Source organism: Cupressus sempervirens, chromosome 3, assembly GCF_028749045.1.
Source record: "Cupressus sempervirens isolate cs-2001-9-10 chromosome 3, ASM2874904v1, whole genome shotgun sequence".
NCBI classification, from domain to species: Eukaryota; Viridiplantae; Streptophyta; class Pinopsida; order Cupressales; family Cupressaceae; genus Cupressus; species Cupressus sempervirens.
In genome coordinates, this window is record NC_143120.1 from 294,722,477 (window position 1) to 294,735,811 (window position 13,335).

General features: G+C 36.0%; 1 protein-coding gene across 1 annotated transcript in view; it reads right to left on the reverse strand.

The window, feature by feature from the left end:
* Nucleotides 1–13,335, reverse strand: part of SETH5 (transducin family protein / WD-40 repeat family protein) — a 166,687-nt gene that overhangs the window by 25,614 nt on the left and 127,738 nt on the right. Inside the window, exons 13-15 of the mRNA XM_089819563.1 lie at nt 10,010–10,300; nt 9,651–9,760; nt 9,028–9,352 (exon numbers count right to left, since the gene is read on the reverse strand). Coding sequence (XP_089675689.1) covers nt 9,028–9,352; nt 9,651–9,760; nt 10,010–10,300 — 726 coding nt within the window. The remainder of the gene's footprint in view (nt 1–9,027; nt 9,353–9,650; nt 9,761–10,009; nt 10,301–13,335) is intronic.

Below are 13,335 nucleotides of genomic sequence, written 5' to 3' on the forward strand. Positions count from 1 at the left end.
CTCTTGACTTGAGGCCATTCGAGTCCCTTTGGGTATTTTGGCAATTGTGGATATTGGCATTTTGTATCGCATTGTGGATCCCCATACAATGAGAGGGGTTCTCTTTGGCTAGAGTATGGAGTGACTTCTCATGGGCACCTTGACCTGAAAGTGGCTGATCCAATAACATGGAAAAGTTGTAAATAAATGATAATTTAATAAAGACATGGGGTGATCAAACTTATTAACAAGAGTAATTTGACTATCTGATCTCCTGAGAGAGTTGATTAAAGGTAAGTTAATGACTAGCCTTCTGAGGGAGTGGATTAAGGACACAAAATCTGGCATTTCGAGGGAGTTGATCAAAGAAGTATTCAAATTGTGGCCTCTCGATTGGGATTGATCAAAGACTTGATGCTATTTGGGCTATAGTGAGCCACTATCAACACTACTAGAGTCCCTGCAAAGTAGCCTAAAAAGCTTTGAGTAGTAACCTAAGACTTGCACCGAGATCCACTTGGGTTGTTGCGCCGCTCTTGAGTCACACATTGATTGGTGTGTATGTGTAGCCTCTTATATTTTCTTGTTCATTATGGGTGTGGTTAGGTTGCTATCTTCACCAGCATTACGGGATGGGCTTGTCGATTGCACATGGTAGGGAGGCGTTGCTAACTACACCATTGCTAGGGATCTAAGTACAAGGATAGTCTCTTCATGTATAGGATTTGAAGCTTGTATGCTCACTCTCGTAATAAATAGATATTTGATGGTTCATGTATTTGACATTTGATTTAGCATTAATCTTCATGCATTCCATCCCCCTACTTGTAACAAGATTTGTATTATTCAGCAAATAAATTAATATAGTGTTCATCAATATTATTGATAAGCAAATAAGTGATTTAAAATTCACTGATAAATAATAATATATTAAATACAATAAATAATAGTCATTATTAAATTGCACTAAATTATATGATGGACTAAATAAATAATTACTCGAGTAAAGTAATGAAACTGATAACCAAATTATATGAAGAATGATCATTGTATTTAACATGCTAATTGGGCCACGATATTAGGAATACCAAGGATAAACGTGGCTGCCAAGCCATGCAAACAAACTCGATTGGTGACGTGGCAAGTAAGCCTAGCTCAGCATATTGATTTCACCATTGTTGCATAACCATTCGTAACAGGGTAAACTAGTATCACAAGATCATTTTGGAAGGACAATACAGTAACAATACTCGCACCCTTTTATTGCCAGGATATATATCAAGAGTAAACATCAAAAGACAAAGTACCATACAGATAAGAAACAATTAAAAAAAGGAATTCATAATACTGTCTGCAGAAACAGCATATACAACTGATAAATAGCAGATAATCTCTACACAACAAAAAGACATTATATAATTTGCATAAACTACAGATAGGGATATAAGACAGAAAAGAATCTGAATACAGTTAGCCAAAAACAACACATATACATTCAGCCTAAACGACACATATAATCAGCAGACATCTTCTTAAAAAGAGTACCCGGGAAGGGTATAAACAAATAAGGATTACTCTGCAATCTACATCTGATATAGTCAAACATAAAATACATCACCAACACAGAAGGAAGGATATACTGTTAAGACTTATGCATCTCTGAGGTAATTATGTTATCTATTAATCAATTCAATCAAATAATATCCACACTCAGACCCATTATAAATCTAAGCTAGAAGAAAGGAGTAGGGATACAACATGGTAAAGACCTGTATAAACCCAGCCACAGGTTGTCTCAAGATAGGGGAGAGTCAGTGTCCCTGAGTGCCTCGAGGACATGTCCAAGAAAGGTTAAGGGCTTGGATCCACAAAACCTTGAGGGAGACCATTGAGTTTGGTATCCAAGCAACCTATTCTGTCTCAACGTCCTTTGTAAGCTAGAGTTATAATTCCTAACTGATAATTGATTTAATAATGATATTGAGTTAAATAGAATACAATTATAATAAGTTTATTCACAGATAAAGTAGACAACTTACACAGGAACATTACAGATGATATTAGAGCTATGATCTTGCCATCCTATAGGGAAAAGGTGGACTCGTCAATATGTCTATTCAAAGGAAAGAAATATATAAATGAGTTTGATAATATTTAAACATTGGGAAGAGCATTTAAATTCGAAATGATCATCATTAATTTATTCAAGTCATTCATCAAAATAGAGCATTGAATTGATCATCAAATATGACAATAATACATTCAAAGAAGTCATCCCATTAGGATCAATCATACATTTATCTTTCAATTACCATTTCGATGACTCGTAAAAAATCACAAATTGCTCCAACCTAAACATTATGAAATCTATCCATCAACTTACAATTTCTCATTATATATCAATCAGTCATCAATAATTAAATGGGAATCAGTCCTAATTGCATTTAATCGCATTAGTTTGGATCACTTGTAGCATTCAATGCACACAATCAATTTATCTTAAATTATTGTTCAAACTTGGAGTTGAACAAAGCGATGTAATAAGAACTAAGGATTCACTGAGATCTAACAAATCTAGTGAAAATTATAATTGCTCGAGGACAAGCAATTTTGGGAGGGTGTATTTGTAGTATCCCCCTACCTATAACAAGATTTTTATTATTATTATTTGACAAATAAATTAATATAGTGTTCATCAAAATTATTGATAAGCAAATAAATAAATTAAAATTCACTAATAAATAATAATATATTAAGTACAATTAACAATATTCATTATTAAGTATCCCTAAATTATATGATGGACTAAATAAATAATTACTCCAGAGTAAAGTAATGAAACCGATAACAAAATATTCTAAAGTACGAACATTGTATTTAACATGCTAATTGGGCCATGATAATAGGAATAGCAAGGATAAATAAGGCTGCAAAGTCATATGCAATTAAACTTGATTGGTGATATGGCAAGTAAGCCAGCTCAGCATATTGATTTCACCATCGTCGCATAACCATTAGTAACAAAGTAAACTAATATTGCAAGATCATTTTGGAAGGCGACGACAGTAGCAATAGTCACACCCTTTTATCGCAGGATATATCAAGAATCAACATCAAAAGACGAAGCACTGCACAGATAAGAAACAGTCAAAGAAAAGGTATTCATAATACTGTATGCAGAAGCGGCATATACGGTCGATAAATAGAAGACAATCCCTACACAACAAAAAGACTTATAATATCATCTCCATAAACAACAGATAGGAATATAAGACACAAAAGAATTTGAATACACTTAGCCAAAAACAACATATATACATTCATCCTAAATGGCACATATAACCAGCAGACTGTTGTCCAGCAAAATGGGTAGTTAGGCAGTTACCGGTGCGGACACAGTTGTGTCATTTCATTGGCACTGTATTGGACATTATAAATGTCGTGAACACTTATGTATTTGGGCATCATTATGACTGTATGAAACATTATTGTTTTGTATGGACAGCATTTGATAAAAGAATAGTATTTTGCATTGATTATATGTTTCTTTCCTGTTCACCTATGGGCTGAACATTTGGCGTTGTTGCTAGTTCTAATCCGGAAGTAGCGAATGGAAGGTCAAGGATACATGGGAATACCCGTAGAAGACAATCGGAAAATGAACGAGAACGATGAGACAGAACTCCTCGAAGGTGAACATGAGGCAACCCAAAACTTCCACATTCTCTACCGTGTAAACCTAGAAACATTCATACAGAGAGAAGCCATGGAAAATGACATTTCACAGAATACAATGTGGAATGCCATGCATGCGAGTTCGACAACAAACTGATTCTTAGAACAACTTCCCTGCCTAATTGCGCAAGCATACCTGTCACAGAAAAGAAGTAGGGAAGAAGTGGAACAAGAGGACCGTCGACAAAACACCCTCAGGAATTTCTATGAGGAGAGAGACGCACGGTGTCAGAAAACTAAACCATGAGCTTTTGCACCATGGTGTTAAGGGCACTCAGAAGTTTGTAATTGTCACATAAGTTGACACATGATGTATACAGAGTAAATAAATAAAGGAGTGTTCTATCTTATTTGTTTTTAAAAATAATGGTATATGTCAAATGCCCAATCTTTTGAATAAGAATAGGAATTTGAGGGAAGAAATCGATGAATTACAATCTATGCATGGAGAAGTTGAATGACGGTGAAGAATAAGACAACTTACCGAGGAACGGACTGAGGGGCAGCCGAAGGAATCACCTAGTGGGGTGGTTGTAACGGGGATCACAGGAACCAACGAAGGGTGCCACAGTTCCAAAACGGGGGGGACGAAGCAACGAGGAGTTTCTTGAGGAAACACGATGTAGAGTAGCAATGCTCGAGGAGACAAAGGAGCAATTTTTACATTCATCCTACACACCACTACAAGAGGGAACCTGTGAAGAAGTAGGAAAAGAGGTGAGGCCAACAAAAGACACCTTGGCACAAGGAAGTGTCGGAGCGACATTGCACAGTGGTTAGAGTAACCCACCGAGACCAACTTCTAATAGTTCAGCGACACGATTTAGTGGTAATCAAAGGACAAGAAGCACAATGTCTCAAAAGCAAAAACTCCCGAAGTTCACAAGCAATGGGAATGAAGATCCCATGTAGCATTGCCATCCGTGCGAAACTATATGGACCACCAACTTGGTCACCGATGTGGACGAGTGGTTGCACTAGTTCCTTGTCAACCTATGGGGAGTGGATATGGATTGGTTCTCGAACATGGATAAGGCAAAGATCGCCACATGGGATGATCTAAAGGAAGAATTCCAAGCAGAATTTCGACTACTACGGGACAACAATGAGGTCGTCGCCGAGATCTATAACTATAAACAAGGAAGAAAGGAAACAGTTTGAGCCTACAATCAAATGCTCTAGGATCTTCTGAGACACCTACGGGCTGAACACAGACATTCTGTGAGGACTTACGCATCTCTGAGGTAAGTATGTTAATCAATTCATTCAAATAATATCCATGCTTGGACCCATTATAAATCTAAGCCAAAAGAAAGGAGTAGGGATACAACATGGATCCACAAAACCTGAGGGAGACAGTTGAGTTTGATGTCAAAGCGACTTCTTGTGTCTCAGCATCCTTTCTAAGCTAGAGTTATAATCAGTATAGCATGAATTTCCTAACTCATTCTTGATTTGATTATGTTAGTAAGATAAATAGAAAACAATTATAATAAGTTTATTCACACATAAAATAGAGTCATCTATGCTTAACCAGAGTCATCTATGACTCTCAGATCTGAAAATTTCTGGTCTTAGACTTCACTAGTAAACCTTTATTGGTGAATCATTGTCCATGCAGATCGACATCAGCATCTAAGATTCGTTGTCTCCGACCTCACTAGACAAGGTCTTTTTCAAACTTCACCAGTTTACAACCCAGCACCTGCGCTAACTAATCGTCATCTATCCTTGACTAATCAGTGTCTCCACTAGGTGTTGAGTTGCTTCCAGTTTTGAGCTGCGGGCTTGATTAGTGAGCTTCCAGGTTGGATTCCTGAGGGTCCCTTAGTGTTGTAGGATCCTTCTCATCCCTTGTTATGATTGTTTAATTAGTTGATTGGAATGGGATGTGATTTGAAAAAGTAAATTAACTTGAATGCTTAATCATTGTAAGAATTTGTCATTTGGGTTTAAAACAAACATCTGTGGGACTGATCGAGTGGGTTAGTGGCTTGGGGACCTTTAAAAAAGTTTGTCATGTCCCCACTCTAGCTCAGTCTAGCAAAGACATGTGAGTCAGCTTATTATGGGGTCTTGTAGGCTGACAAGGTTGGATAGAGACCCAGTATGGTTATTCAGTGTTGGGGACTTGGTGTTCTGGCGGTTATTGATCAGTTGGGAGATGTTCCTTGTTTTTAGGTGACAGTTCCTATATTTATGGGGTTCATTCCTACTTTTGAGGAGGTATGATCATGCACAGGGTTGGGTTTCCATGAGTTTGCTCTTTGGGTTCAGTTTCAGAGGGATAGAGCTTGTTTCCTAAAATTTAGGAGCATCCCTAGATTTTAGGGATGAGACTGTCAGTGGATCCTTGATTTCCGGCTTCAGTCACAGACAGGTGGCAAGATGATTTTATGGTTTGTGATGTCAGTTGGGCATTTTGTAGCTATTTGGGTTATATTTTTAATATTTCCTAAGTTAGTGTTTAATAATTAAATAAAGCTAAGTTAATAGCCATTTTGGAGTAATAAGGGGAATTTTGACCTCATTTGGATGCGTACCCCTTGGTGTGATAGCTCGTTGGAAAGGTCTTGAACTTTTCTAAATCTTTCTCTTTGGTCTCAAGGTGATTCAGTGAACGGATTTATGTCTATAGAGAAAAAGGGTCATCTTTAGTAACATTGCCACTTTAAATAAGACTTAAATCACTTTTGTAACCCAACGCCTTTTGGAGTCACTTTAGGGTTAGATTTTCTTTGGAAGGGGTTATAAGGAGATGAAGGTGTCATTCCTCATTCATATTATGCATTTTAAACTTGTTTACAAATTTGCTCTGCTTGGGCGATTTTATTCTGGGTCGCAAACCCCAGGGTATTTACTGGCTGGGATGTAATCCTCAGCAATATTTGATCTTGGAATTTTCAATGGTATCAACTGTTATCAGAGAAGGAGGATGCCATTTCAGCTTGGGTCTGCAGTATTGTTTAGTTGGGCACGATTATTGGTACATGGGAAAGTGAGCCTTGCAGCAGTAGCTGCCATTTGCAGCACTTTGAAATATAGAGAGTCAGATAATCAGCAGCAGACGTTTGCATTTTCATAGTCCTTTTCCATCAGCCAGTTTGGCGTCATTGTTAGGGAAAATGTACTGGATCCTTTATTTGGCTCTATAATTTAGAGATCTGCCTGGTACGATTTGTATCAATTCTGATTTTGCTGCATATTGTTATTTATTTTCAGACTCTTTTCATATCATTTGCTCCTTCGCATTTCTATGTTGAATAATCATCAAAAATGCAAAAACAAACAAACTCTTCTGCATTTCTGTCTAGTTCTGCAAGAAAACTTTAATAAACAAGAAAAAAGAAAATTTAAAAAAATATATATAATAAAGCTACAGCAGATTAGCGGCAGAGATCCATCAGGGATCTTTCAAAGTTGAAGTCTTCTGCTTGTGTTATGTTCACGTGATTGTACACCTTGTTCCTTATATTATGTTTATGCTTGTTGCGATTGGGTTCTATTATGCTATTGCAATTTAATTTAACAAAAGAAAATTATTCAGTGCATGTTCTATCCAAGGATTCCCGGGCAGGGTATTGCAGCATATAAACTAGACCATATATTGACCCCTTATTCCTAATAGAATTCAGGCATGACATTATGCCAATCAGCATTTTATTCATACATAGGTTGCAGCATAATTTGATGTTGCATGATGCTTGCCTGCTATATAATATGATTTGTTTCCTATGATGAATACAGATGTTAAAAGTTCCTTTCTGGTCTCTTCCCTTTTACTGGATACCAATTATAAATGATAATTCTGGTCCTTCCATTGAGAGTTGTGTCTCTACCTTAATAGTTTGTACCTTTTTGGTTGAAGAGTGGTTGACTTTTATTTATCATACTTTACACTTCTTACTAATCAATTCGTTAGTTGTATCCTTAGGCAGTGAATAGATGTTATAGCGGATGTCAATAACTCAGTTAATCACATCCTTCCTTTACAACTATTAATTGCTGTTTTAATCCAAGGTGGTGATTCTGGGAATTCGCAAGTTTATATAGATTTTGGTCTTTGAGATTCTTCTTTCATATTGCTCGGAGTGGCGATTCTGGGAATTCGCAAGTTTATATAGATTTTGGTCTTTGAGATTCTTCTTTCATATTGCTCGGAGTTTAAGACACATAACCTCCTGTCATACTTATGTCAAAAAATATTATATCCTCTACATAGCAAGAGAGATTCCACAGATCATGTAAAGCCTTATTTGGGCTGTCATTCCTGTCTCCCATGAGTTTCCTTAGAGAGCCCAAAAACTAAAATAGTCACACTGCCCATGCATAAGGAAAACACAACATACAGTCAATGGAATGCTCAATATGTCATTCCTCTTCAATATGAATTCCCTTTGGTGTTCATTGTTCTGAATATCTGAGATTATTGGAAGAGAACATATGGTGTTTGTTTGTGCTCCTCTCTCTTAGGCATGTGCAGCCATCACTGTAATAACTGATACTCAAATTATCTACTACAATATTCACCTGCTATGTACAGTGGTTAAAGTTTACTTGTTTAAGGATGAAGACATCACAGGTCATGACAAGGGCATGACAGTCCTCCCCTCCCAAAGTTGCTTTCCACAAGCAATTTCAAGTTTGGGTGATTGATGATTTCTTCTGTATGATCGTTTTGATGCACCTTTTCAAATTTGTCTCCTCCAGAGACTTCACAAAATAGAGATGGCATGAAAAGGGATGGGGACATCACATGCATTGTAACACCAAGAATTCATCACCATTTATGAGGAATGTGTACAAAAGACCCTTCAAATAAGGACTGTCTGCAGGTAAAACATGATTATGCATATTTGAACCATGCTTTGCAACTTTATTGAACCTGAGAGTCGATATTTAAGATTTTCCAAGTTTAGTCAATTTTAAATTAACCATACATTAACGTGCTTAATCCACATCTCAGCTCACATGTCAAAGCTGTAAATTCAGATTTAATCATCAGAAAGTTTGTCACTTTGATGCATGCATCAGTTTGTAGTTAACAAATTCTTTCTTAAATTTATTCTTCTTTAACCCCATTCTAACTATTTAAAGAAGAGAACTGTGTGTATTTTGACCAACCATCCATCATATGCGACTCATAAAAAGTCTTATAACTTGCAACCAACATGTCTTTTCTTCTACCACTAACATTATTAATCAGTACAAGCCAAATTATCATTCTCTAATGCTGCCTACTGGTTAGACAATTCCAATATAGTGCAACAATGATATAAAGAAATTTTTGAGGAAAAGATTTCAGTTCAATACCAGAATTGTCCGCTCATATCCATATGTTCCTAACAGACCCAGAATGGTTGCCTTGAAGTCCCCAAATTCTTGGCTTCCGTTATCTGATAGAAGCTTGCTAGTTATAACTGGCAAGGGCACATAACCCATCATACCTTCAATAATTTCTCCTATGAAATGTGCAAATACCCTTCGCAAGTGGTATGCAGAATCGCCCACATTTATGACCTTCCATCTTAGTGAGACTTTTAAATTAAGCTCCTCTTTATGAGATTTTCGAAAAAAATCTTTTCCATCTTTAAAATACTTTTCATGGTAGTATAGATCACGAGAAGGTTCACTAAATCTGCATATAAGTTACAAATCCAAACAGCAAAATTGAGTTAAAATCAGAGCAGCATATTTCCCTGTAGACGAGATGTTGCTGACCAGAGCTATATTTATAGCCTCTTATCAATCAGCACAATAAATTTCAAGATTAATATGTAGCATTAAAAAATTGACAAGAAGTTGATTAAATGGGGAATCATTCAAGACATACAAATTATAGATCTGTGCTGTAAAAATTTAAGGCACAAATATGTTTCGAAATGTTAATTTTGAAATCAATCACAAGCCAATGACTTTACAGTAAAGCAGCTTACATGTCAAGAAGACGAAACCAGAGAGACTCTGATTCTTGGGGATCTAGCCTCAAAGTGTTGCGTTGACAAAGACCAACTGCAGAAACCAGAATTGTGTGGACTGCATCAACCTGCATTAATAAAAATGCCAGAAGTTGTTATCGTATATAAATAATTATATCTATTTATACATAGGTTGAGGATGCTAGGCATTATTACATTTTGTACTGATAGTTTAATTATCCTAATTTCTACCTTTGCAGATCAAACAATATGCATAATTTATTTTGTCTTTTGTGTATGGTAAGAAAATTAATTTTGTAGTCTCAGCTAACTGACACTTGTCTGAATCATCAAATCAAATCATGTTTGTTCCAAACCTCTGGCATCGTCACCAGGAGAGAAAAAAGCTGCTTATCCTCGAGAGTTATACCAGTCTTAGACTTTTCATATATGCTTGCCACTGCACTATCCATTTCCTGTATTCTCTGAGTTACATCAGAGATTATGAGCGTTAACGCACTAGCAACATCTCCCACACGTTCCAGTAAGAATGCTGCTGCATCTGTAACTCCGTAGTCTTGGCACAATCTCAAGCATTGCTCCAGCCTGTAATTTTCAAAAGTCTCAAGGAACTTCAGAACTGACTTTGGCTCAAACTGGCAAAGCAACTGCAGGAAAGAGGAAGAGTGGACTTTAGTTTCTCTTGTTATAATATTTATTATTATTAATAAGAAAAATTGGCAAAAATGATTTTAAAAAGAAGACAATATATGAAACTTCATTTCCTTGACACTACTGAAAGTCAGTAAATTGAAAGAGTAGGAAACAATTCCTGCTTAAGATAGATAACCATAGCTGCATAGTTCTCATCAACACAAATCATTAACACACACTTCAATGAGGATGGTCTAGATGCCTATCAGTGCATTAGATGTTGATGTTTAATTTTAATTGATATTGGTGAAGTGTGTAGCTTTATATTTTTATCATTAGGAGGTGCAAGAATCAAAAGAACCTACAGTTTGCTACCAAAAGTGTGCAGTAAGTTGTCTGTGGCTGTTGAATTTGCATTCGAAGTCCCAAGTAATGCAATTCAGTCAACATGGACCAAGGCTGGGTCTTATCATCCTTTGACACAGATGAGGAATGCATGAATAGGACATAGTAAGAGGCCAAAAATGTAGAAGAGAACTGAATTCCTGATTAAATACACCAATTAGCAAAAGCTTAAAATGAATGTCTTCTGTAACCAATAACTATGCTGAGTAGATACTAAGTGAGTTTTCCCATGTTCAAGTGAGTCTGAAAATCTAACCTTGTCATGTATGAAACTAGTATAGAGTCAGTCTCAAAGTAATGGTGAGCACACATTGCCCAAACACTGCTCTAGAAGCAGCATCTACTTACAATTTTATAATCTACTAAGCCTATAGACTGTTCATATCTCAAGTAAACCCATTCAATTACATGCCCAAGGAACTGTTTTCTACATGCAATGAGGATGTCAGCACATGTAAAGAGATCATTATTTCTACAGTTGGTTAAGTCATTTACATACTGCTGCCTAACTAAGAAAGATGGTGCCATAAAAGAATAATTATTTTGTACTGAATTTCAAAAAAACAAATTGATGTGGACCCCACAGATGACCTGACTTCTCCACCATTTGATGACAATGCAAATGGGTATCGACTCAGTGAACATCAAGACAACAACATTCTGCACAAAAAGAGTTTAAATTACTGTACCTTGGATATTATTCCCATGGTTCAGTAAAGTGAACAAAAAGTAATTGGTGTGAGCAGATTCCATATTCATTATCAGTTTCTTGATTCTCTTGCCAAGTTGTTTATAGGTAAGGTTTTGATAGCTTCATCTGAACAGTTGTATTTCAACTTCAGATAGTTCAAACTTCCAGAGTGGAAACATAAAATGCACTGTTACCTGGATTGCCCATTAATTCCTTAATGTGAGTACAGCAGCCTTTCAAAGCTTAAAATGAAAGGATAGATGCCAGTAATTATATTGAGATTAATTTGACATTCTATTAGATACTCATACGAATGCTATAATACAAGTTAAAGGTTCATTTTCATGTTCAATTTTGGAGAAGAGAAACTATGCAATAAATTTATCAACTGATAAAAATTCAGTAAATATTTATGATTATTTAGAACTATTTAAATCTGCATTTTGTATTATAATATTATTCCAAAATTAAATTTGAACATAACATCTTACAAATGGAAATTAAGCTTAAACACATTAAAATAAGTTCTAGCAAAGAAGTATATTAAAAGCCTAAAATTTAATAATAACTCTTATTTACTAATTTTAAATTAATCATAGAACTTAATATAAATAAAATTTATCATAAACCCTCTTGGAGATTTTTTAGAGACAACTAAACAATTATTTTTCAAAAAAGTTTCTCTTACTCTGCGAGCTGCAAACACTAAAACGGTTGCTTTCACTAATGCATTTGAGAATTGTCCTAAAACATGCTACCAATGTTATAATCCTCCTACAAAAGAATTGTACTGCATCAAGTTCCCAATTAAGAAACTCTGATCGTTTGACTCTTGATGAGCCATATAGACATGGCCGCGATTTCATCACCCAAAACCTCGTAGGTAAGTTTTCTAAAAATAATCAGGGAAATTTTTATCTAAAATAGCACAAAAAATCGTGAGAGAGACTCAAATAAATCACCAGTAATGACATATGGGTCATTATATAGCAAATACCTAAACAGTTTTTAGCGTTATATTTTTTCAGGTAGCCACAAGGGGATGTAGACTGTTAATTTTATCACAGGAGTGCATGACAGCAGGAGTCAAAAAACACAGTGATGGTAAGAAAAGAAAGGCTCAACACGTAGAAATAGAAACCTCTATTTCTCATTCAGATCCTATGTTTCTTTCAAGCAACTAGTCTTTTTTCAAGCTTTCAGGCAGATACAAACCTCAAGCTTCACAATTCAACTTTCCTATGTAACTTTCCACAACATTCAAGTGCACAACTGGATTCCATCTCGTCATATGCTTTATGTTTTCTCTGCAGCATTTGGTGGTATAAGTCAACTGTAAAGCATATCAATGTTGGAATGACCTTCTAGTCCAATTCCTAATGCCAAGAATCAGTAGACGTGAAAAGTTAAAATATCTCACTAATCACTTCAGAAAACCTTTAGATATATCTCTCTTGGACAAATTCTTCTTGACCAATATAGCAAAAATAAATTGTCATTGCAGGGGATTATTTCCACCATGTTTGCCCCTTCTGGACCCCAACTTTGCAATAAGTAAGAGCAAGGCAAGGCCTGTTCAACATTGGGCAGGCAGATAAAAAGATGACAGTAAAGGCAATGGCAGTCCCAATGACAGATTTCAATACGACAAGATTGGAAAATGTGAGGCAAACAGCCATATGTCTAAATTTTGTGCTCCCAGCAACACTCTTGGTGAGCAAACATGCATTACAATATACTTCATGGCATAGAGAAGTGCAATAGGAAGCAAAGTTGGCATGTGCTCGATTTTGGTACTGCAATGGTATTCTGTTTAATATTGTTTACAGTCCATATTTAAAGCAACTGGTCACTGCATTGACCGTAACAGGTAAGGGATTCAAGGCTCTAGGTCGTCATGAGTTGAGTGGGACATTATTGCAAGATGAGGTCCAAAAGACATTCCAACTACTG